This window comes from Coregonus lavaretus, assembly GCF_964263955.1.
Source record: "Coregonus lavaretus genome assembly, chromosome: 25".
Classification (NCBI taxonomy): Eukaryota; Metazoa; Chordata; class Actinopteri; order Salmoniformes; family Salmonidae; genus Coregonus; species Coregonus lavaretus.
The window spans coordinates 19,753,834-19,779,210 of record NC_140012.1 but is presented as its reverse complement, the minus strand read 5'-3'; the positions used below and the strand labels follow the sequence as shown (position 1 = coordinate 19,779,210).

Sequence of the window (25,377 nt, the reverse complement as noted above, 5' to 3'; positions counted from 1 at the left end):
AAGAGGATTGGGAGAATGTCATATGGTCAGATGAAACCAAAATATAACTTTTTGGTAAAAACTCAACTCGTCGTGTTTGGAGGACAAAGAATGCTGAGTTGCATCCAAAGAACACCATAACTACTGTGAAGCATGGGGGTGGAAACATCATGCTTTGGGGCTGTTTTTCTGCAAAGGGACCAGGACGACTGATCCGTGTAAAGGAAAGAATGAATGGGGCCATGTATCGTGAGATTTTGAGTGAAAACCTCCTTCCATCAGCAAGGGCATTGAAGATGAAACGTGGCTGGGTCTTTCAGCATGACAATGATCCCAAACACACCGCCCGGGCAACGAAGGAGTGGCTTCGTAAGAAGCATTTCAAGGTCCTGGAGTGGCTAGCCAGTCTCCAGATCTCAACCCCATAGAACATCTTTGGAGGGAGTTGAAAGTCCGTGTTGCCCAGCGACAGCCCCAATACATTTTTTTTTATTTATGTAATTATTTTTTTATTTTAATTTTTTTTTTTTATTTTTTTTTTTTTTTTTATTTTTTTTTTTGTCATTTAGCAGACACTCTTATCCAGAGCGACTTACAGGAGCAATTAGGGTTAAGTGCCTTGCTCAAGGGCACATCGACAGATTTTTCACCTAGTCGGCTCGGGGATTAGAACCAGCGACCTTTCGGTTACTGGCACAACGCTCTTACCCACTAAGCTACCTGCCGCCCTATACATCACTGCTCTAGAGGAGATCTGCATGGAGGAATGGGCCAAAATACCAGCAACAGTGTGTGAAAACCTTGTGAAGACTTACAGAAAACGTTTGACCTGTGTCATTGCCAACAAAGGGTATATAACAAAGTATTGAGAAACTTTTGTTATTGACCAAATACTTATTTTCCACCATAATTTGCAAATAAATTCATTAAAAATCCTACAATGTGATTTTCTGGATTTTTTTCCTCATTTTGTCTGTCATAGTTGACGTGTACCTATGATGAAAATTACAGGCCTCTCTCATCTTTTTAAGTGGGAGAACTTGCACAATTGGTGGCTGACTAAATACTTTTTTCCCCCACTGTATGCCAGATAGGCCTATCACGTACATGCCCTTATATCAGTCATCAGTCAAAAAGAGGGTGTCTTGTCCTGCTCCTGAAATCTGCTCCTGCATTCATCCCAGTCATTAGCAACAGAGCACTGGGGTAGGTACATGTCTGACATCAATGTGTGCGTAATTAAAATGAAAATGTAATATGGTCAATAAAAATAGACAGGTAGGCTATGGTGTAATGGAATGTTTTGCCTTGTTTTGTGGATTTTGACACTCTTACGTAGGTGTCATAACAAGCCATAAAATAACTACCGTGGTAGGTTTTGTGGGGGTTTACACTCTTATGTAGGTGTCATAACTAGCCATAAAATAACGCAATATATGCCACAACAGGTCTGAATATGTGTCATGACAGTGTTATGACAATATTATCACAGGTAATGTCAGCAGTTATGACCGTTATGACGCTGGGTGTCAAGGAAAGTGTCACCCTTTTTTTTTTTTAAGACACATTTTCTCCTCTCCTCCGCTCATGATTGCATGTGCTGCCATAGAAATAGAACTGGCATCCCCATTCAAGTCAATGATAGCATAATGTGTGGACTGGTGGCCATTGCCGAGTGTACCCGTGGGAGCAAAGCAGGAAGTAAAAGCAAGAAGTGTACTAATGCGATGCTCCTCTATGTGCTGTGATTTGTTGATTTCAACTGGATTTACAAAAAATACATTCCATTGCATGAGCCACATCAGTTAACATCATTTGAATGAACATTCTACATTACCATGGAAATTATTGCATCAAAGTACCAGGCAGCCATTGCGAGTGTATCCATGAGTTTACCAGTCAAATTGCCAGGGTTAGAGGTTCCATGCCCGTTCTATTCATTATTTTTGATGTGTGCTGCTGCTGAAGGGAGAGGGGCGTTGCCTAGAACAGTGTTTCCCAACTCCGGTCCTCGAGTACCCATAACTACACACACATTTATTGTAGCCTCGGACAAAAACACCTGATTCAACTTGTCAAGGGCTTGATGATTAGTTGACGAGTAGAATCAGGTGTGCTTGTCCACAACAAAAAGATGTACTGTTATGGGTACTCGAGGACCGGAGTTGGGAAACACTGGCCTAGGCAACCGAAGACTCGTTTGCTACAACACAGAGCAGCAAAGTTCAGCAAGGAGCAACAAAGTTTCATCACATTGTTAAGAGTCCATGTTTCCGCAGATACCGACTCAACCTCACGAATGCCTGGCGGTCCCGTCTTCAGTCAGCTGTTCATTCTATTTTCAGGATGTTCTTCATCCATAACCGTCGGTTACACGGTTATAGGGCAGTTGGGCCAGCCTTAGTGTTTATTAGTTACACTGCTCCTCTGTAACTTCAACCCAAATATTCCTGTCAGAGATACCTCAAGGTGAACTAAGGTTGTGAAACACAGGAAGACAAAACAGTGAGTGAAAATTGACATATCGTCCTCTTCTCTCCAGTTCTGGGATAGAGTTGGTGAACGCTGCGGCCCTCCTCCTGCTCTTCACGCTGAGCTTCATGCTGATTGGTCGACAGCAGAGGCTGAGGAAGACTGAGATGGTGCACCGGCTCAACAGCATCATCAATCAGCTCAACGGTGAACGGAAGAGTGGAGAGGGGGATGGAGGAAGAAGGAGAGGGGGAGGAGATAGGGAGGAGAAGAGTTGACATTAGGACAGTTGGAGATTTAAATGGAGGGAAAACATTGAGAAATTAACACTACTTTACTTGAGGTTGGCATGTTTCCACCATTTTTGTTTTGTGATCCTATCTTTTAATTTACCCTCCGCACTCTCCCTCCTCCAGACTACCTGTCGGGCTGGGCGGATTTGGGTGATGGGGTGAGGTGGTCTCCCTCCCTCTACCCTGACCTGTACACCCCCTCCTCCCCCTCCTGGTCGCTCCACTGGACCTACCGCGACTCCAAGCTGGTCAACCTGCCTGTGTCCCTACTGGTGGAGGGAGACGTCATAGCACTACGTCCAGGAAAGGAGGCCTTCGCTTCCCTCAGAGGCATCAAGGTATGGAGAGAGGGGTGAAGAGAATGGGAAAAGAGGGATGGAGGGAGGAGAGGACGGGTAGAGGGAGACATCATAGCACTGAGACCGGGACAGGAGGGCATTGCTTTCCTCAGAGGCATCAGTCATTTTTTTCTCCTGGCTCAAGGTAGAAGAGATTGACTTCATCACTACTTGTATTTGTGAGAGGTATTGACATTTTGAATGCACCGAGCGGTCTGTTTAAACTACTAGCACACAGCTCGGACTCCCATGCATACCTCACAAGAAATGCCACCGGAGGACTCGTCACAGTCCCCAAGTCCAGCACAGTACTAGATAGAACCATGACTACATGGAACTATATTCCACATCAGGTAACTCATGCAAGCAGTAAAATTAGATTTGAAAAACCCCAGATAAAAATACACCTTATGGAACAGCGGGGACTGTGAAGAGAGACACAGGCACAGACGCATGCGTACACAAACACATGATAACATACGCACTATACACACACGTACACATGGATTTTGTATTGTAGATATGTGGTAGACGAGTAGTGGCCTGAGGGCACACACTTAATGTGTTGTGAAATGTATTGTAATGTTTTTAAAATTGTGTAACTGCCTTAACTTTGCTGGATCCCAGGAAGAGTAGCTGCTGCCTTGGCGATCCATAATAAATACAAATACAAAATCAAGGTACGGCGAGAGGATGAGGTATGTGTACACTACCGTTCAAAAGTTGGGGGTCACATAGAAATGTCCTTGTTTTCGAAAGAAAAGCAATTTTTCTGTCCATTAAAATAGCATCACATTTATCAGAAATACAGTGTAGACATTGTTAATGTTGTAAATGGCTATTGTAGCTGGAAACGGCAGATTTTTAATGGAATATCTACATAGGCGTACAGAGGCCCATTATCGGCAACCATCAGTCCTGTGTTCCAATGGCACGTTGTGTTTGCTAATCCAAGTTTATCATTTTAAAACGCTAATTGATCATTAAAAAACCCTTTTGCGATTGTGATAGCACAGCTGAAAACTGTTGTGCTGATTTTAAAGAAGCAATAAAACTGGCCTTCTTGAGACTAGTTGAGTATCTGGAGCATCAGCAATTGTGGGTTCGATTACAGGATAGTACCCGCAAAACAGAAGTCTCAACGTCAACAGTGAAGAGGCGACTCCGGGATGCTGACCTAGGCAGAGTTGCAAAGAAAAAGCCATATCCCAGACTGGCCAATAAAAGATTAAGATTGGCAAAAGAACACAGACACTGGACTTTTTCTTTGCAAATCTGCCTATGTCAGCATCCCGGAGTCGTCTCTTCACTGTTGACGTTGAGACTGGTGTTTTGCAGGTACTATTTAATGAAGCTGCCAGTTAAGGACCTGTGAGGCATCTTTTTCTCAAACTAGACACTCTAATGTATTTGTCCTCTTGCTCAGTTGTGCACCGGGGCCGCCCACTCCTCTTTCTATTCTGGTTAGAGCCAGTTTGCGCTGTTCTGTGAAGGGAGTAGTACACAGCCTTGTACGAGATCTTCAGTTTCTTGGCAATTTCTCGCATGGAATAGCCTTCATTTCTCAGAACAATAATAGACTGACGAGTTTCAGAAGAAAGTTATTTGTTTCTGGCCATTTCGATCCTGTAATCGAACCCACAATTGCTGATGCTCCAGATACTCAACTAGTCTCAAGAAGGCCAGTTTTATTGCCTCTTTAATCAGCACAACAGTTTTCAGCTGTGCTAACATAATTGCAAAAGGGTTTTCTAATGATCAATTAGCCTTTTAAAATGATAAACTTGGAAATGTCTATGTGACCCCAAACCTTTGAAGGGTAGTGTATGTCTCTCACCTGTATTCACTCCCTATATCCTCAACATCTCCCTTCCTTTCTCTAGGATGATGAGCATATAGTTCTGGAGCCAGGTGACCTGTTCCCACCTCTCTCCCCTCCTCCCTCCCCCCGGGGGGACCAGAAGAGGGGTCCCCAGAGCCCCCAGCAGCACCGCCTCTTCAGGGTGGTCCGCACCCCCATCCTCGACAGTGTCAGGTGGGTAATGCGTCCACTTTTGAGGCTGGACAGTCTGACAAACTTTGATTGTGAGGTGAATGAGTTTGGGGTAATAATTCACCACTAGCTAGTTTGCTATCCAACAATCTAGTTTCATGTTCCTTCCTCCCGTCTTTGTTTCTTTGTTAGTACTTTTATTTGATTATTTTATGATGTGAAGCACTTTGTTACTTGTATTGAAAAGCGCTATACAAATCAAGTTTATTGTTATTGGAGGTCCAAGAATTCAACTCAAGGATAGTTTGCGCAAATCATGAAACTAGAGTCGAAGGAAGCCTGAAATTGTCACTTGTGATTGTGACTGCTCAGTGTGTCCTTTTTAAGCAGTGTCCCATACCCAGATTAAGCCTACTCTTGCACTAAACGGCATGCTTTTCAGTCCAGGATTAGGCTTAATCTGCATAGGTCCAGTAAACCGTCCCATAAAGTTATCTAAAATGACTGACACCCCTGGCTGAATTCCATTCTGTACTTTACAGGAACAGTCTGGACCTGGCTCTGTCTCGACCAATCACAGCCCTGGATAATGAGAGGTTCACCGTGCAGTCCATCATGGCCAGGTTCGCCTGCCCTATAGTACTGGTGAGACACAAGCACACACGCGCATGCACAGTTTCTTTATATCTACTGGATGCAGTCCTTCATATGTCATGCCTCTCACCTTCTATAGGTGGCGTTCTTGGTTGTGAATACAGTGCGTTATTTCTGTGACGCCCCCAGCCTCACTCCTGGACGCTTCAACTTCATCCAGCTGCAGGTATGGAGACTCAACACATCTTCTTGGCTGGGCCTCTTCTCCTTATTTTTCATACATGATATAGCAGGGTAGGCTTAACCTGTGGGGACAGAATCTCATCCAGAGATGATGTGAAATAAGATATATACCAGAAATAGCAGATTCTCCCTATTGTAATAAGTGTTGTGTTGTGTGTATTCCAGCTGATGGGAGTGCTGCCCATCCTTCCCCTTCTGTTTCCTGTCATGTGGGTGCTGGTCAATGCCTATGGAGAGGCTAGCGTCCTGGCTGAGTCCAGCAGAGCTTCTCCTACTGGCCTGGTGAGACACACATGCGCATACACACACGCACGCACGTGCCATGCGAGACACAGAGGCTCCTGTGTGGTTTAACTAGCCTCTTCTCTCACCCCAGCTTGCTAAGTTCTCTGAGGATACTCTAAGCAGCTACACTGAAGTGGTGTCCTCCCAGGTATAACCTCTCAACTCCTCCCTTCTTGCCCTCCCCCCTGTCCTCACGCTGCCCGCTCTCGCCACTGCACCTCCCACCATGAAACCCTGTACGCAGCTCACACACACACCCTCACTCATCTTCTTTTGTTGTTCGAGTTTAGGACTCCAATCATCTATTTAGTTTGGCATCCTTTCTCTTATTTTATTAATTTTCTTCATCTGGCATGACGAGATACACTACCGGTCAAAAGTTTTAGAACACCTACTCATTCAAGGGTTTTTCTTTATTTTTACTATTTTCTACATTGTAGAATAATAGTGAAGACATCAGAACTATGAAATTACACATATGGAATCATGTAGTAACCCAAAAAGTGTTAAACAAATCAAAATATATTTTAGATTATTCAAATTAGCCACCCTTTGCCTTGATGACAGCTTTGCACACTCTTGGCATTCTCTCAACCAACTTCATGAGGAATGCTTTTCCAACAGTCTTGAAGGAGTTCCCACATATGGTGAGCACTTGTTGGCTGCTTTTCCTTCACTCTGCGGTCCAACTCATCCCAAACCATCTCAATTGGGTTGAGGTCGAGTGATTGCGGAGGCCAGGTCATCTGATGCAGCACTCCATCACTCTCCTTCTTGGTAAAATATCCCTTACACAGCCTGGAGGTGTGTTGGGTCATTGTCCTGTTGAAAAACATATGATAGTCCCACTAAGTGCAAACCAGATGGGATAGCGTATTGCTGCAGAATGCTGTGGTAGCCATGCTGGTTAAGTGTGCCTTGAATTCTAAATAAATCACTGACAGTGTCACCAGCAAAGCACCCCCACACCATCACACCTCCTCCTCCATGCTTCACGGTGGGAACCACACATGCGGAGATCATCCGTTCACCTACTCTGCGTCTCACAAAGACACGGCGGTTGGAACCAAAAATCTCAAATTTGGACTCATCAGACCAAAGGACAGATTTCCACCGGTCTAATGTCCATTTCTCGTGTTTCTTTTCCCAAGCAAGTCTCTTCTTATTATTGGTGTCCTTTAGTAGTGGTTTCTTTGCAGCAATTCAACCATGAAGGCCTGATTCACGTAGTCTCCTCTGAACAGTTGATGTTGAGATGTGTCTGTTACTTGAACTCTATGAAGCATTTATTTGGGCTGCAATTTCTGAAGCTGTTAACTCTAATGAACTTATCCTCTGCAGCAGAGGTAACTCTGGGTCTTCCATTCCTGTGGCAGTCCTCAGCCAGTTTCATCATAGCTCTTGATGGTTTTTGCGACTGCACTTGAAGAAACGTTCAAAGTTCTTGAAATGTTCAGTATTGACTGACCTTCATGTCTTAAAGTAATAATGGACTGTCGTTTCTCTTTGCTTATTTGAGCTGTTCTTGCCATAATATGGACTTGGTCTTTTATCAATAGGGCTATCTTCTGTATACCAACCCTACCTTGTCACAACACAGCTGATTGGCTTAAGAAATTCCACAAATTAACTTTTAACAAGGCACACCTGTTAATTGAAATGCATTCCAGGTGATTACCTCATGAAGCAGGTTGAGGGAATGCCAAGAGTGTGCAAAGCTGTCAAGTCAAAGGGTGGCTACTTTGAAGAATCTCAAATATAAAATATTTTGATTTGTTTAACACTTTTTTGGTTACTACATGATTCCATATGTGTTATTTCATAGTTTTGATGTCTTCACTATTATTCTACAATGTAGAAAATAGTAAAAATAAAAAAAAACTTGAATCAGTGGGTGTTCTAAAACTTTTGACCGGTAGTGTATCTTGTCTCTTCGGCATTTCTATCTGTCAGCCAATCAGATCTTCCCTGATGGGAGGGCAAATTTGACTAATCTTCTTTTTGCAATTTGTCCTCATAACATTTCTTCACCTGATCACGTAACGCTTCGACCCCCACGAACCTCAGTCCCCACCAGCCCCCTGCTCTGTTACTGACACATTGGCCCAGTCATGAACTAACCGCCAGCCCCCTTCCCGCTATAAGGGGAAGGGCTCGAGCTTGGTTCTGGATTGGCCCCTAGCCTGTGCCTGCCACCTCTGCTCGCCTGCTTGCAATGCATGATGGCAAAATCAGCCCCACTAGCTGTCTCCTTTTACTCTCAAACAGCTTCCTTTCCTCATGTCCTTTCCTCAAGTGCTTTACTTGATGATCACTAATCTGGACAGGACGTAATTGGTGGGAGTAATATGATTTCATAAGGAAAGCAAGCATCTGAGAGTATTAGGTCAGACACAAGACGTCTACCAATACGGTGTTTACTCGCATTGAGGTTCCAAACCTTTTGGGAAAGTTTGAGGTGTTCTTGAGATGATTTATTTTCCACTTTGCCACTATTAATACAGCTCACTATACTGTAGATGCTACTGCCTGCAACAGAGCATAAAGGCTATTTAATGTGCTTCGTCTAACCCTGCAGTCTGTCCTCCCATACTATGGTATCAGCTCTACTCAATTGTCTTAGTTGCAAGTCTTGACTGATTGAATGTTTTTCGGTAGGCCCTGCCTTTTCACTTTGAAAAAGTCGTTCTTTCATGAAAATTAGCTTTTTAAAGACATTATTATGGATTTCAATGTGTCAATAGTGTGCATAGTCTTTGGAATTTCTGCAGGTTTTTGATTGAGGAATATAATGATGCTTACAGTGCATCCGGAAAGTATTCAGACCCCTTGACTTTTTCCACATTTTGTTACATTAGTCTTATTCTAAAATGGATTAAATTGTTTTTTTCCCTCATCAATCTACACACAATACCCCATTATGACAAAGCAAAAACAAGTTTTTAGAAATTTTAGCAAATGTATTAAAGATATAAAACTGAAATCATGTTTACATAAGTATTCAGACCGTTCACTCAGTAATTTGTTGAAGCTCCTTTGGCAGCGATTACAGCCTCAAGTCTTCTTGGGTATGACGCTACAAGCTTGGCACACATGTATTTGGGGAGTTTCTCCCATTCTTCTCTGCAGATCCTCTCAAGCTCTGCGATGTTGGATTGGGAGCGTCGCTGCACAGCTATTTTCGCGTCTCTCCAGAAATGTTCGATCGGGTTCAAGTCCGGGCTCTGGCTGGGCCACTAAAGGACATTCAGAGACTTGTCCCGAAGCCACTCTTGCATTGTCTTGGCTGTGTGCTTAGGGTCGTTGTCCTGTTGGAAGGTGAACCTTTGCCCCAGTCTGAGGTCCTGAGTACTCTGGAGCAGGTCTTCATCAAGGACCTCTCTGTACTTTGCTCCGTTCATCTTTCCCTCAATCCTGACTAGTCTCCCAGTCCCTGCCACTGAAAAACATTCCCACAGCATGGTGCTGCCACCACCATGCTTCACCGTAGGGATGGTACCAGCTTTCCTCCAGACGTGACGCTTGGCATTCAGGCCAAAGAGTTTAATCTTGGTTTCATCAGACCAGAGAATCTTGTTTCTCATGGTCTGAGAGTCCTTTAGGTGCCTTTTACTGAGGAGTGGCTTCTGTCTGGCCACTCTACCATAAAGGCCTGATTGGTGGAGTGCAGCAGAGATGGTTGTCCTTCTGGAAGGTTATCCCATCTTCAAAGAGAAACTCTTGAGCTCTGTCAGTGACCATCGGGTTCTTGGTCTCCTCCCTCACCAAGGCCCTTATCCCCAAATTGCTCAGTTTGGCCGGGCGGCCAGCTCTAGGAAGAGTCTTGGTGGTTCCAAACTTCTTCCGTTTCAGAATGATGGAGGCCACTGTGTTCTTGGGGACCTTCAATGCTGCAGAAATGTTTTGGTACCCTTCCCCAGATCTGTGCCTCAACACAATCGTGTCTCGGAGCTCTACGGACAATTCCTTCGACCTCATGGCTTGGTTTTTGCTCTGACATGCATGTCAACTGTAGGACCTTTATATAGACAGGTGTGTGCCTTTCCAAATCATGTCCAATCAATTGAATGTACCACAGGTGGACTCCAATCAAGTTGTAGAAACAGCTCAAGAATGGTCAATGGAAACAGGATGCACCTGAGCTCAATTTCGAGTCTCATAGCAAAGGGTCTGAATACTTATGTAAATGTGATATTTCTGTTTTTTAAATTCTAAAACCCCTATTTTTGCTTTGTCATTATGGGGTATTGTGTGTGTGTATATTGATGAGGGGGAAAAAACGATGTAATCCATTTTAGAATAAGGCTGTAACATAACAAAATGTGGAAAAGGTCAAGGGGTCTGAATACTTTCCGTATGCACTGTATCTTCACCATTCATTTCAGATTGAGATCTACACAACCAATGTTGAGGGATGTGCACTCTTCAAACCAGATTTGAGATATTTTTTTAAATGTCTGACAAACACAAAATTGAGTCATCTATGACTTGTATATCTATCTTTTCAGTAGTGTGAAAATGTGATGTAGCGTAACTGTGTGTGTGTGCATGTGCAGGAGATGCTGCGGTGTGTGTGGAGACACCTGGTGGGGATGCTGAAGGGAGAGTCCCAGACACTCTGCTACACCTCCAGCCTGCTACACACACTAGGCTCTGTCACTGTAAGTACTAGTTTGTATGTGTGCACATGCGTGCATGTGCGTGTAACCCTCGCTCTCTCTCTTGCTCTCTCTAGGTGTTGTGTGGACAAACATGATATATTATCCTTCCTAACCCCAGTATAACATGATATATTATCCTTCCTAACCCCAGTATAACATTATATATTATCCTGCCTAACCCCAGTCCATAGACAGTGTTGTTCTTCAGTGTGTGTGTATAACAGTGTTCATTTTGGCACTCTTATGCTGTTCGAATACCCATACTAACATACTGTATACTACATAATGAGTATATACTACATACTATATACTATTAGTTCATTTTAGTATACTGTAAACGAACGGTATCGTTTCAGTTGAGCGTACTAGAGCTTCGCCCGTCTACTGGAAGTTGATGCTGTTGCTATGCAACCTCTTGCTCGCTTGTTAGCATAACAAATGACTAGCTAAACATTTTACGATTTTAGGTGTCTTTGTAAATTCAATCTGGAGTGCCAGAGTGCGCTCTGTGCGTTCGTAAATCTTTTCGCTCTCGGAGCGTTCAGAGCGCACACTGGACGCTCTGGCCGAGGAGTAGGGTTGACACAAATGAGAGAACACCTCACTCTGACCATTTTACTCGCCCTAGCAGAGCTGGTTAGGCTGTTTTCATGTTATCAATAGCGTTGGTGACTTAAACTGTGCTGCTGGCCACAATTTAATGACGCTTTTTTTTGCTGACGTTTACTGACACCGGCCATATTCAACGGGTGTTGAGCGTTCGTAAATGCATTAGTTATTCTGCGTGAGAGTGCTCTGAAATCGGAGTAGATAGCCAGAATTGACAATGTCCATTGAAACGCACAACGACTATACCACTTAGCTAAGAATGATGTGAATAATCAAGTCATTAAACGTTGGGTAGTTAGTTAGATAGCAGATAGTTAATATACTGCCTGGCAAGTTTGATGTATTAGTAGCCAACTAACGTTAGGTAACTAGCTAACATACCGGTACATACTGCTGTAATGCTATGCGGTTCATAAGGATAGCGTAGCTAACAAATTGTCAGCCAACATAACGTGTAACGTAACTTATTTGAAAAATCATTACTTTATTACTCTGCATGTATACTTCGTATTTTGGCGAATTTAGTACGACATCCTGGAACTTTTGGCATACTAACTATATCCATACTATGACCAATAAGCATACTATATGCTCAATTCACATTACAAATAGTGCGGTAAGTATGAGTTTTCGAACACACCTTTATTTTATTTTTTTGGGAGACCAACTTTTTATTTAGTTTGGTAAATTTTTTCAGAGGGGGGTTATAGGTATAAAAACAATCAAAGAAATGCATACAAAGATAACCCCAACCCATTGAATTGTAGGTTGACAATAAGGTATTGTTATATTTTACTTTTTAACTAGGGTTCCAGAATGTTATGAATTTTGTTGTTCAATAGAGATTAATTTGCCTACATCTTTATCAGGGTTTCCGTTTGGAAAATGTGGCGCAGGACATTTGACAGGGTACATTTGAATTTACCAGACATTTTAAATATTTACCGGACCCATATGCATTGGGTGTGTAACCTGATTAGGCCCTCTACCCACTGTGCTCAGAATGACAGAAACCACATTTAGATTATGGTCATTCATATTAACCGCTTAAGGATCGGACCCTTTTTTTCTCAATTTTCACCTAAAATGACATACCCAAATCTAACTGCCTGTAGCTCAGAACCTGAAGCAAGGATATGCATATTCTTGATACCATTTGAAAGGAAACACTTTGAAGTTTGTGGAAATATGAAATTAATGTAGGAGAATATAACACATTAGATCTGGTAAAAGATGTAATTCAAGAGAAAGGCCACAATAATATTGCAGTTTAGGCACAATTTTGATTTTGGCAACTAGATGGTAGCAGTGTGTGTACAAAGTTTCAGATTGATCCAGTGAAGCATTGCAATACTGAATTATTTTGTATCAAGTCTGCCCAAATGTGCCGAATTGGTCAATTTATACATTTTCAAGTACATAACTATAGAGAACATACAAAAATGATATGGTAATACAAAATGTAAGTTTACACACTCCCAGGAATGTCATGCATGATGGAACATTAGCTTATACACTAACTTTCACACATGTAGATAGCCGGGCAGGGTGGGTGTGGAGCCAGAGACAGCAGGGGTTCAAACTGTAGAACCCAGTTCCTACATTTGAATATAAAAATTGATTTTATCAAACAAACTATGCTACATTTTAACTCTGGGAGTAAATCAGAGCAATATTACTGAATGTAAGTATATTATTTACCTTCAGAGGTGAATGTATCAAAACCAGTTGCCGTGATAAGTTTTTTGTTGTTGTGCACTCTCAAACAATAGCATAGTATTTTTTCACTGATAGCTACTGTAAATTGGACAGTGCAGTTAGATTAACCAGAATTTATGCTTTCTGCCCAAATAAGACATGTCTATGTCCTGGAAAGTTTGCTGTTACTTACAATAGTCATGCTAATCACATTAGCGCACGTTAGCTCAACTGTCCCGTATATGGGACACCGATCCCGTAGAGGTTAACAGAAAATGCAAGTTCCAGGATGCAACAGAGCCTGGATTCGAACCAGGATCTCTAGTGGCACAGCTAGCACTGCGATGCAGTGCCTTAGACCACTGCGCCACTCGGGAGACCAAATCAAGTTTTGAAACTTTTGAGAGAAGTGACCGTGTAATGAATGTTCAGCTCGCACTGATGAGACCAAATCAATTGTTTTACTTGCACAGCCAAGTCAAAAGGTTGCAAAATGCTACTAAATGGTCGCAGTCTGGAGCCCTTCCCCTTGACATTCTGTAGCTATATTATAATCAAAGTTCTGTCATAAGTAGTGGCTAGGGCTGTTACGGTGACACATATTACCGCCACACCGGTGGTCACGAGTCATGACTGCAGTCAAATTCCTCGTGATTTAGTCACGGTAACTAAACTTCTCTAAAACTGTGCAGTTGATGGTCATTAGTAGCCTACCAATCTTGCTAACTGCCAGTCACTAATGACCTGGTATTCAGCTCTCTACTGTCCCTCTAATCACGCTGACATCAATGCAAATGCAATCGAAAATCAAAACAAACACTTCATGAGAGCCCATGAGGTCATGTTGCACAACATTTCTATAGGCTATGCAATTGCGTGAGAAAACAACAGAGTTTTGATGGCCTCTATTAAAAAGAGGAGGAGCCCATCAGCTTTCTATAGGCTGGGCCTAGGTTACTATATTTATTTCTCAACTTTCCTAATATTAATATATTACACATTAGCAGAATCTTTTTTAATACGACAAATTACAGGGTAGCCTGCTCTGCTGACATTGACAAACGGATTCAATAAAAATGATGTTGTCCATATAATAGGCCTACGAGAAGGGGAGACACAAATGGAATATGACATCCATCTAAACTGGAGGAGGAAATTATTGTCCAAAAACAAACTTTTAAGTAGCACTGATCCAACAATGATAAATAGTGATTATGTGCAGTGCGCACTCACCGGGGGTATTGTCGATGCTCTCCGCTGGTGCCAATAAGATAGGCTAAATTGTTGTTCGCTCAATTATGTTGAGAATTGTTATAACTAAAAGACAGATTAGTATTTTCATTGTCTTCTCTTTACAGCAATAACCATTTGCTTTCCAAACTATGTTTTCCCGTGATTAGCTTCCCCTAGCCTAATGGACTCGCCGCCTATTCTTGCATATTAAAAAGGTAACGGCATGTAACCTCCATTCGCTATTCGAGTGCAGGCTATGGATGACGTATTTTTTTTGTGGGCCATTCTAAATAAAATAAAAATCCACACATACAGTATATTAGTAGGCTATATGTAAAGACCAGATTAAATTAAATATAGTCTGATTGGTGAGAATATTATCAAGTACTTGTCAAATTGTGAATGAGAGACTGATGAAGTTTGTGCAGCCTGTGCAAGAAACAGAGCAGAGCTCATGCCTTTCATGTGACTGTTTTCAAATCATCATTAGTCGCATCATACAGCCTTAGGCAATATGTTTAGATTTGTAATACATTCTAACTTTTGTACACAACTAAAGTTGCATAAATTACTTTAAATTAAGCATATAGGAGTACCTGTTTCTTTGTTAACCGCTCAACACAGAATAGCCGCATGTGCGCACTCCCTCTGGAAACGTTTCTATTTTATTCAGCTATGTTCAATTGTATTCTTTATACTATAAAATAATGCCACAGAATTCTAAGCAAATCTTGTCTGCTAAATGAACTAGTGTAGCCCACAGCCATATGGCATAGCCAGATAAGGGCCTATAACCTAAGGACAACTAAGAATATGCTATTCTGTTCTTCTGAAATAGGCTGCATTTTTACAGTTTGTTTAGACCTGTCTAAAATAAATAATGGATTTATTGTGATTGTGTAGGCTATATTAAATGGATTTGTTAGACTTTTTCAAATGTAGATGTTCCAAATGTCTGCATCAGTGGTTTGTAGGCTATGCGTGGAAGCCAGGAGATTGTAAACGTGTTTATGTTAATGAACGGTCAATTACCGTGAGACCGGCAGTTATTTGCATGACAGTTACAGGCTGACAAAATGTAATGACCGCCACAGCCCTAGTAGTGGCCTGATAGTTTGCAGAAAACTAACTAGCTAGCATTATCAATCTGTTATTACCTGAGCATATATATATATTGGGATGATTCGCTTTCAGATGTTTCTTGAGAATGGTTGTGTTTTTCCCTGTCAATTTGTCAGTGCAAACGCAGTCTTCTCCCGTGGAGACATTGCATTCGGTCTTGTTTGAATCGACATAAGTAAAGTAGCTCCAAATGTCGCCTCTTCTTCTACCGGGAGCTTGTACCACCGGGAGCTTGTACCACCGGGAGCTTGTACCACCGGGAGTGTAGCCACGGCGTGTGCCTTATTTGCATCAACGATTTGTTGCCACCAGATTGTAGAACGGTTGCCATGTAGAGAGGTGACTCGTGAATGACCTGGGCATGGTATTTATTTCCTGACTGCAGCATTGCAACATTGCAATGAGAAAGCCTTACATTTCTGCTGTCATGCATTCTTTTGATTGGACCAAGCAAATAACATTGACAAGCTCTCAATCTCTCCAAAAACTCCTGTCATTTACTAGTCAGATTTGAGTCCGAAATAATTTAGTCTAATTTTCGTCACCAGAAATGAAAAATCTTTTTAGTTTAGTTATTTCTGGGTCTATTTAGTCAGTTATCGTCTCGTAAGTTGCCAGTGAAAAATAGTTGTTTGACAAATATTTGTCACTATTTTTGTTGACGAAATGAACACTGGTATAACACTATATTCTCTATCTCCAGGTGTTGTGTTGTGTGGACAAACAGGGTGTATTATCCTGGCCTAACCCCAGTCCAGAGACCGTGTTGTTCTTCAGTGGTCGCGTGGAGCCGCCTCACAACGACAGTCAGGAAGACCTGCGAGACGATCTGTCAGTCAACTCCTTCTGCCGCATGGAGACCGACGATGACCGTGACGAGGTGTGTGTGTGTGTGTGTGTGTGTGTGTGTTTTTCATCAATTATTATTCATCTTCTCCTGTTCTTGCATACTAAAATCAGATGTTTCATTCCATTACATATAAGGGCTCTTATTGGCTATGAATTCCTGTAAGTGACATTTAAACCTCTGTAGTTATAGAATGTCAATGATGATAGTATTGCTCTCTGTTATAGTATCTAGTTCCCATTGTCTTCTGTCAGAGGGCGTCATTCTAACGCGACACGTTATCTGACGTGAGACCATGATCTACTTCCTTTAAACATCTGAGGTAGTGACTGAGACACGTGTGATAGTTGATAGAATCTTTTCAGTGATTGAAAGAGTGTTGTCTGATGTGGCTGTTCATCCTATCTGTCAGACCCAGGAGGGGGAGGCTCTGCTGTGTATGCCAATGATGGATGGGATGGGGGACGGGCATGAGCCCAGTGAGACTTCACATGACACTGGCCGTTCCGAGGACACAGTTCAGCCTCGGTGGCAGGCGCGGGAGACACGCACCAAACACCCCTCAGGATCTAATGTCAGCTTCAGCCACAACACAGAGGGAGGGGACCAGGGCCCTGAACAGGTAATGAACGCGCGCGCGTGCGCACACACACACACACACACACACACACACACACACACACACACACACACACACATCCTGTAAACCAGTCTCTTGTCATCACCATCTTACTACACAGAATTCGTTCCCCTCCTTTTTCCCCTCTCTCGCCACCCCTCTCTCAGGACATGGTGGGTTGCTGTGACAACGAAGCGGAGGACTACGTGTGTGACTACCACCTGGAGATGCTGAGTCTGTCACAGGACCAGCAGAACCCGGTGAGTATCCAGTTTGACGAGCAGGGCTGGCAGTGTCACCTGCCCAGCCTCAAGCCCCTGGGCCTCAACATCCTGCTCAACCTGTGCAATGCCAGCGTCACCCAGCAGCTCTGCCGCTTCTCCGACCACCTCAGTAACCTGGCACTGCAAGAGAGCCATGGGGCCGTGCTGCCCGTCCACGTGCCCTGGGGACTGTGTGAGCTGTCCAGGCTTATAGGTGAGGAGAAGGAAGGGAAGAGATGCGCGCGCACACACACACACACACACACACACACACACACACACACACACACACGTACACACACGTACGCACGCATGCATACAGACACACACACACACCTATGCACTTACCCTGTGGACTATGTGAACTCTCCAGCCTCATACAGAACACCACACACACTGACCCCTTCTCTTCCACTCTTTTTCTTCCTGTGTGATTCTCAGGGTTCACTCCCGGGGCGAGGGAGCTGTTTAAACAGGAGAACCACCTAGCTCTGTACCAGCTGCCCTGTGGGGAGAAGGCCAAGGAGTCTGTCCCTCGACGCCTACACAACTTCACCAAGAGACAACCTCCCATCAGCCACCTCATTTCCCTCTTCATCAGAGACTCCTCTTCCAGTGAGAATAGCTCTCTAGCGCTTTTGTTCTTTTTGTCTTTCTTCCCTCTCACTTGTCTCTCTGTCTCACGCCATCTCTCTGGTTTCTCACTCGCTCTCTCCATCTCTTACCCTCCTCTTCTTTAGCCTTCACCTCTTTCTTGGAATTGTTTTGTTGCACCTCTGTGACCTCTGACCCCTGACCTCTCAACCCTAGATAACGTCCAGATGTTGTCTCACGGCTCAGCTGACCTCATCCTGGAGGCCTGCACTGACGTCTGGGACGGATCCGACATCTACCCCCTCTCTGGCTCCGACAGGTCAGAACAGCCTTATAGCAGCCTTATAACAACCTAATAAGCAGACCTGGTGCCAGGATAATGTGACTAAGGGGGCAGTTGAAATTGATGAGGGGGCACAATTTGGGGGGGTTCTTGCATTGGAATTATATTGAATTCTGCTTATATCACACTATACCACAATAAACATAAAGTTCAAATGTCGATATTCTCCGGGACCATTGATTGAGTGCTTTTGAAGTGTCAGGTTGGTGTAAGATCTGTAGCCTATATCCACTGCGCTATATCAGCCCAATGAACAGTGCCCAACACACAAAAGCAAGGCCGTTTTGGTAAAGAATATAGGCTACAAGATAGGGTAATTCAACTATTACAAACAGCCTATGTGAATGCAACCATACACACAGCTGTCTTGCCAAAATAATGCAAACTAAATGCTGAAAGTAGTAGCCTTGTTATTCATGCGTGCAAACAACAATACTGAATAGCAGTTTGGCTTAGAATGCCGACACAACTGCGAATGCGAACGAATGAATGCAAACAGAACAAAACAGCGGTACCAAGTAGGCCTAGTAAACAAAATATCAGATCGATAAAGGCATGACACAATCTATATTTAGGCTAGTTACAGTAAACAAACGCAGTAAACAAAAGGCGAATGGAGATCCAAATAACCAAACACAGCCTACTACAGTGAGATGCAGCCATGCACAGCTGTCTTGCCAAACAAATAGACCTATAGGCCCGCTTCAAACATGGAAAACCATGCCGCTGATGAGTACAGAAACACGTTGTGATATGTCACAATACGCTTACGTGAATCAAATTCGACCCACGTAAGCAATGCCAGTCTACCATAAACACGTTTCCAATACGTACAGTTCAATTTACAACCATGAAAACCAATAGGCTACCAAGAAAACCATAATGTATTTATTTCTATGATGAAACATACCGATATGTAGCTATACCCAGGGGCGCCATTTGGGTTCTTGCATTGGAATTATATTGAATTCTGCTTATATCACACTATACCACAACAAACATAAAAGCCTACATGCATTATTAACTCTTTATACGTCTACCCCCCTACAGGAAGAAAGTTCTGGACTTCTACCAGCGTGCCTGTCTGTCGGGCTACTGCTCTGCCTTTGCCTACAAGCCCATGCAGGTGTCCCTGTCCAACCAGCTCAATGGGAAATGTGTGGAGCTAGCCCCCGGCCCCAACCTCTTCTCTGGGGTTGAACTGCCCTCCACCATCCCTATCAAATACGGCTCCCGCAGGAATTCCTGGAGCTCTGATGGTAAGGGAGGAGAGTCGAGAGGGATTGAGGGAGGAGAGAGGAGAGAATGTGAAGAGAGGATGATGCAGTGAGGGAGGTGCAGCTACACTTACAATATCTGTTTTGTGTTGTACCTTAGTGTGACTTTTGCTTGTATTTATTTTTGTGTCTTGTCCCCCTCCTCTCTTTCTCTCTCTCTCCCCCTACATCTCTCCATAGAGGGTATAGGAGAAGGTGTGGAGAAGGATGACTGTGTTCAGGCTCTGAGCGGTCAGATCTTCATGGGGATGGTGTCATCACAGTTCCAGGCTCGTCTGGACACGGTCAGGCTCATAGACGCTCTGGTCACCGCCTGCATACGCTTTGTTTACTTCTCTATGGAGGATGAACTACGCAGCAAGGTGGGTGTGTTTGCTGTGATGTTTGTGATGATGGTGATGATGTAGTCCTGTATGGTGTGTTAGGTGTTTGCTGAGAAGATGCATGATGCTGATGATGGTGATGACAATGGTGATAATGATGTCTGCCTGTCTGTCCTGTTTATGTGTAAGGTGTTTGCAGAGAAGATGGGCCTGGAGACAGGGTGGAACTGTCACATCTCTCTGACCCCAAACAGGGACAGTCCCTGTGATGGCGCCCCTAACAGCCCCGGCCAGGACTCCCTACATGATGACCTGCACCAAGACTCCCGAGATGAGGCAGAGGGGCCGTTGTTACCAGAGGAGGAGACTGCTGATGTTCCCAGCTTCCTGGAAGACTGCAACAGAGTACAGGACAAATACTGTTTGTCTTTCCTTCTCTCTTCTCTTTTCTTCATGTCTTCTCTTCGGAACTGTGACTTACACCTGTTTCTTGCTAACCCTTCTCTCTCTCTCTCTCCAGGCGAAGCTACCTCGTGGTATCCACCAGGTTCGTCCTCACCTGAAGAACATTGACAACGTGCCTCTGTTGGTGCCTCTCTTCACCGACTGTACCCCAGAGAGTGAGTCAGAACATATTACAGTTCACTTCATGTACATGAATCAACCTTTTCTGTTTTTCAAAAACCTTTTTATTTGTTACAGAGACATTCCCATCTTTAATATACAAATCAATTGACCATGGTATATCAGTTCATTTTATCACAAGATATGCAATGTAGCTATGCTTGTTAAAGCTACACTGAACAAAAATATAAACGCAACATGTAAAGTGTGGTTTCATGAGCTGAAATAAAAGATCCCTGAAATTTTCCATGCGCACAAAAAGCTTATTTCTGTCAAATTTTAGACACAAATTTGTTTACATCCATGTTAGTGAGCATTTCTCCTTTGCCAAGATAATCCATCCACCTGACAGGTGTAGCATATCAAGATGCTGATTAAACAGCATGATCATTACACAGGTGAACCTTGTGCTTGGGACAATAAAAGGCCACTCTAAAATGTGCAGTTTTGTCATACAACACAATGCCACAGATGTCTCAAGTTTTGAGGGAGCATGCAATTGGCATGCTGACTGCAGGAATGTCCCCCAGAGCAGTTGCCAGATAATTTAATGTTAATTTCTCTACCATAAACCGCCTCCAATGGCGTTTTAGAGAATTTGGCAGTACGTCCAACTGGCTTCACAACTGCAGGCCATGTGTATGGCGTTGTGTGGGCGAGCGGTTTGCTGATGTCAACGTTGTGAACAGAGTGCCCCATGGTGGGGTTATGGTATGGGCAGGCATAAGGTACGGACAGCGAACACAATTGCATTTTATTGATGGCAATTTGAATGCACAGAGATACCGTGACGAGATCCTGAGGCCCATTGTCGTGCCATTCATCTGCCGCCATCACCTCATGTTTCAGCATGATAATGCACGGCCCCATGACGCAAGGATCTGTACACAATTCCTGGAAGCTGAAAATGTCCCAGTTCTTCCATGGCCTGCATACTCACCAGACATGTCACCCATTGCACATGTTTGGGATACTCTGGATTGACGTGTACGACCGTGTTCCAGTTCCCGCCAATATCCAGCAACTTCGCACAGCCCTTGAAGAGGAGTGGGATAACATTCCACAGGCCACAATCAACAGCCATATCAACTCTATGCAAAGGATGAGGCAAATGGTGATTACACCAGATACTGACTGGTTTTCTGATCCACGTCATGTGAAAGCCATAGATTAAGGCCTAATGAATTTATTTCAGTTGACTGATTCCCTTAATTTAACTGTAACTCAGTAAAATCTTTGAAATTGTTGCACGTTGCGTTTATATTTTTGCTCAGTATACATGTGTGAGAGTGTTCTAGCATGTTCTAAATCTTTGTGTGTGTGTGTGTAGCCATGTGTGAGATGATAAAGATCATGCAGGAGAACAGAGAGGTGACGTGCTGCCTGGGGAGCTCCGCCAACTTCCGCAATAGCTGCCTCTTCCTACAGAGCGACCTCAGGTACACACAGTCACATGAAACAAACGCATGTCACAAACACAGCAGCTATTGCCTAGTTCATTTATAAATAGTCTATGGTGTGCATCCATACATTCACTTACAACCACATTACACAACTGCTTCATGAAGAGTCACACTGTTCCTGATAAACAAAGATAAATAACAACAAAAAACAGTTTCCTAACCCTCTTTTCCCTCCTGTCCTCCCCCCAGCATTGCCCTGGACCCCCTGTACCCGTCTCGGTGTTCGTGGGAGACGTTTGGCTACGCTACAGGAGCAGGGCTGAACGGGGAGATGGAGGGTCTGTCTCCCCTCAGTCTGTCTGGTCAACTCAACACCCTGGCCTCTTCTGTCACCTTCCACCAGGGGGAGTCTGTCAGCATGGTCAAACTCATAGAACAGGTGAGACACATACGCGCACGCATACACACACACAGACATACAATATATGTATTTTACGTGTATGATTCCCTTCCAGGCGCGTCACACCACGTACGGCATCCGCAAGAGCTTTCTCTTCCTGTTGCAGTGTCAGCTGACCCTGGTCCTCATCCAGGTGAGAGAGAACACAACTATACTTCGCCTCGCTAAAGCATTCTTGAAATACTAATGCTGTTTATTTTTGCTATAATAAAAGAGCTGGGGATGCAACAGTTTTAACTGAATATTTGATGAAGGTATTGTTTTTCCCTCCCGTTGTGTAGTTTCTGGCCTGCCTAGCCCAGCTCCCTCCTCCCATGAACATCACTGACATCCTCTGGCTGTCCTGCTTCAGCTGTCCGCTGCTCAGGTACCACTGCTACTAACCATATAGGTTTCACACTCAAATTCTATATAGTATAACAGCATTATACATGATAACCATGTCTATGTGTGTTGTGTTGGCAGTGTGTCATTTTTAGGAAAGCCACCAGAAGGTTCTGTGATGAACGTGGCCACAGGGAAGAACCAAGATGCCATCCCCAGAAAGGTACGTACTATAGTTTACCCACACCAGCCCGGTTTTAGACATATCACTTTACACTTTAGACCAGGGCTGTTCCTGGAGAGCTACCGTCCTGTAGGCTTTCTCTCCGACCCTAATCTGGCGCACCTGATTCTAATAATTAGCTGGTTGATAAGCTGAATCAGGTTAGTTACAGCTTGGGTTGGAGCGGAAACCTACAGGAGGGTAGCTCTCCAGGAACAGGGTTGGAGAGCCCTGCTTTAGACTACGCTAAGTTTATAAGGATTTTCATGATTGGCCAACTCCAAATATGCGCCCTTCACCTCTTCTAGTTCTGAATCAGATGTGTATTATCGATATCTTAATCATGACATGTGTACCATGGCATTCCTTTTAACATCTTGATTTGTGTATGTCTACTTACTGCAGACGCAGAACTACTTCCTGGGTTGTTTCCTGTTGAAGTTTGGCCTGACCGTGTGTGCCTACCTGCTGGGCTTTGGCTTCACGCTGCACGAGGTCTGCCTGAGGGCCAACAACCTAACACTGGCAGAGAACACCACCATCAGCTGTACTGATATCCTCAGGGTCAGTTCAGCTCACGACGCTCCCCATTGGTTCAGGGAGCTGTCCAACGGCCTGCTGCTCACTCAGAAGGTCATGGCTGGGTTCCTGGCCCTGCACACAGGTAGGAGGAGCTCTCTGTGGCACTCTCACCCCTGCATCTATCAAGTCAGGTTGTATCCCAAATGGCACTTTATTTCCTATATAGTCCACTACTTTTGACCAGGGCACTATATAGAGGGAATAGGTTGCCATTTCAGACGTAGCCTCAGTGGCTTCTATCCTGCTCCTGGAGAGCCCAGGTTCATGTGCGTATCTTTACATTTTATTTTATTTATATTTCTCTCGCCCTCCCTCTTTCCCAGTGGTCATCTCTCTGAGCTATGTCCATCGCTCCCAGCCGCTGTGGAAGAAGAACCCCTTCAGCAACACCTGGTGGTGCCTCACTGTCCCTATTGTGTAAGTGTGTGCCTGTGTAGCCTAACTGTTTCGAACAAGTATTAAGCAGCAGCTGCAATAGAGAAGTTTCCGCTTTTTTGGCATCAACTGATACTCTTTTCTCACTCTTTCGGTCTTCCCCTCCCTTCCTCCCCACCTCCAGTCTTCTGGGTCAGTTGGTGCAGGCCACGGTGGACTACCAGCTGTGGCAGGACCGGTCGGGACATTTGACCTTTGACCTGAAGGACATCCCCATGCTGGCCTGGCTGCTGGTCTCCTTGTCCTCCCTGGTGGTGGTGCTGCTCAATGAGGCCGTCAAACTACACGAGATACGGTAAGATGAGGAAGGAGAGGAGAGGAGAGGGAGGGTGAGGGGAGGAAAGAAGGGGAGAGGATGGTGGGATAATGTCATGTGGGGGGAAAAACGGTTCTTATGTGTTGATCTGTCCATTCCTTCTGTCTGCAGGGTGAGGGTTCGCTACCAGAAGAGACAGAAGCTACAGTTTGAGACCAAACTAGGGATGAACTCTCCCTTCTGATTGGCTCAGACAATGAACAGAGGGGCGTGGCAATACATGCTGGGAACCAATCAGCCCTCGGGGAAAATTGGATGCCCCAGAATCTGGAGTAGGTCGAAGTTGGTTCTAACTGCTGACACTGGGTCAGATCGTTTCTCATCCCTCTGTTTGTTAGGATTGGAGAAAGGGTAATATGATCCTAGATCTGTGGTTGAGGGGAACTTCTACCTCAAGCCTGTAATCGCACTCCTCCTCAGTGGCCATCGACCTAAACCCAGGAGCACTCAACCCACCTCAGCCTGGAAGCACTGGCTCCTAGCAGGTAGCGCTAACCTCAACCAAACCGCTATTGGATCCTTGTTTAAATTGTGTAATGGTATTTTTATTTTTTATTTTTATTTTTTAATCCCAAATCATTTTCTTTCTTTTTTGCTTTTAAGAGAAAGACAAACAAAAAATGAGAAGTATTTATAATATTGTGGAATGTTATTGAAGGCCTGGGGAATGTTTTACTGTAGTCCCTGCTTGGGGATGGGGTTACGGTCTCACACTGTATCACAAAGGGATTATCACACTTCAGCATGTTCCTTCAGCGGGGGGGACATTTTGCCATGGGGCGGAGAGAACATTTGACAGATTTAAAGCTAATTTCCTGCAATTCTACACATTTTGCTATGGCTTATGCCATGTTCTTATGCTATCTGAGTGACTCAAACATTATAACAATATCAATGCCATGACATTTTGGGAATTTTAGTCCTCAAAGATGATCGAATTAAAAAAGATATTGCTCCATTACAGTGGGGAAAAAAAGTATTTAGTCAGCCACCAATTGTGCAAGTTCTCCCACTTAAAAAGATAAGAGAGGCCTGTAATTTTCATCATAGGTACACGTCAACTATGACAGACAAATTGAGGAAAAAAATTCCAGAAAATCCCATTGTAGGATTTTTAATGAATTTATTTGCATATTATGGTGGAAAATAAGTAATTGGTCACCTACAAACAAGCAAGATTTCTGGCTCTCACAGACCTGTAACTTCTTCTTTCAGAGGCTCCTC

The 25,377-nt window shown here is 43.9% G+C and overlaps 1 protein-coding gene across 1 annotated transcript in view; it reads left to right on the top strand.

The window, feature by feature from the left end:
* The window catches only part of LOC311101166 (transmembrane protein 94-like), a 42,526-nt gene extending 17,418 nt beyond the window's left edge, over positions 1-25,108 (top strand). Inside the window, exons 6-31 of the mRNA XM_084142247.1 lie at positions 2,522-2,658; positions 2,868-3,082; positions 4,966-5,117; positions 5,618-5,720; positions 5,809-5,895; positions 6,078-6,194; positions 6,289-6,345; positions 10,754-10,858; positions 16,224-16,400; positions 16,780-16,989; positions 17,154-17,463; positions 17,691-17,864; positions 18,060-18,162; positions 19,237-19,445; positions 19,644-19,825; positions 19,976-20,191; positions 20,307-20,406; positions 21,741-21,849; positions 22,063-22,252; positions 22,329-22,406; positions 22,555-22,640; positions 22,739-22,820; positions 23,226-23,484; positions 23,726-23,819; positions 23,962-24,132; positions 24,265-25,108. Of these exons, the coding sequence (XP_083998373.1) occupies positions 2,522-2,658; positions 2,868-3,082; positions 4,966-5,117; positions 5,618-5,720; positions 5,809-5,895; positions 6,078-6,194; positions 6,289-6,345; positions 10,754-10,858; positions 16,224-16,400; positions 16,780-16,989; positions 17,154-17,463; positions 17,691-17,864; positions 18,060-18,162; positions 19,237-19,445; positions 19,644-19,825; positions 19,976-20,191; positions 20,307-20,406; positions 21,741-21,849; positions 22,063-22,252; positions 22,329-22,406; positions 22,555-22,640; positions 22,739-22,820; positions 23,226-23,484; positions 23,726-23,819; positions 23,962-24,132; positions 24,265-24,337 (3,796 nt within the window). The 3' untranslated portion in view covers positions 24,338-25,108. The remainder of the gene's footprint in view (positions 1-2,521; positions 2,659-2,867; positions 3,083-4,965; positions 5,118-5,617; positions 5,721-5,808; positions 5,896-6,077; positions 6,195-6,288; positions 6,346-10,753; positions 10,859-16,223; positions 16,401-16,779; positions 16,990-17,153; positions 17,464-17,690; positions 17,865-18,059; positions 18,163-19,236; positions 19,446-19,643; positions 19,826-19,975; positions 20,192-20,306; positions 20,407-21,740; positions 21,850-22,062; positions 22,253-22,328; positions 22,407-22,554; positions 22,641-22,738; positions 22,821-23,225; positions 23,485-23,725; positions 23,820-23,961; positions 24,133-24,264) is intronic.
* Positions 25,109-25,377: the final 269 nt, after the last annotated feature.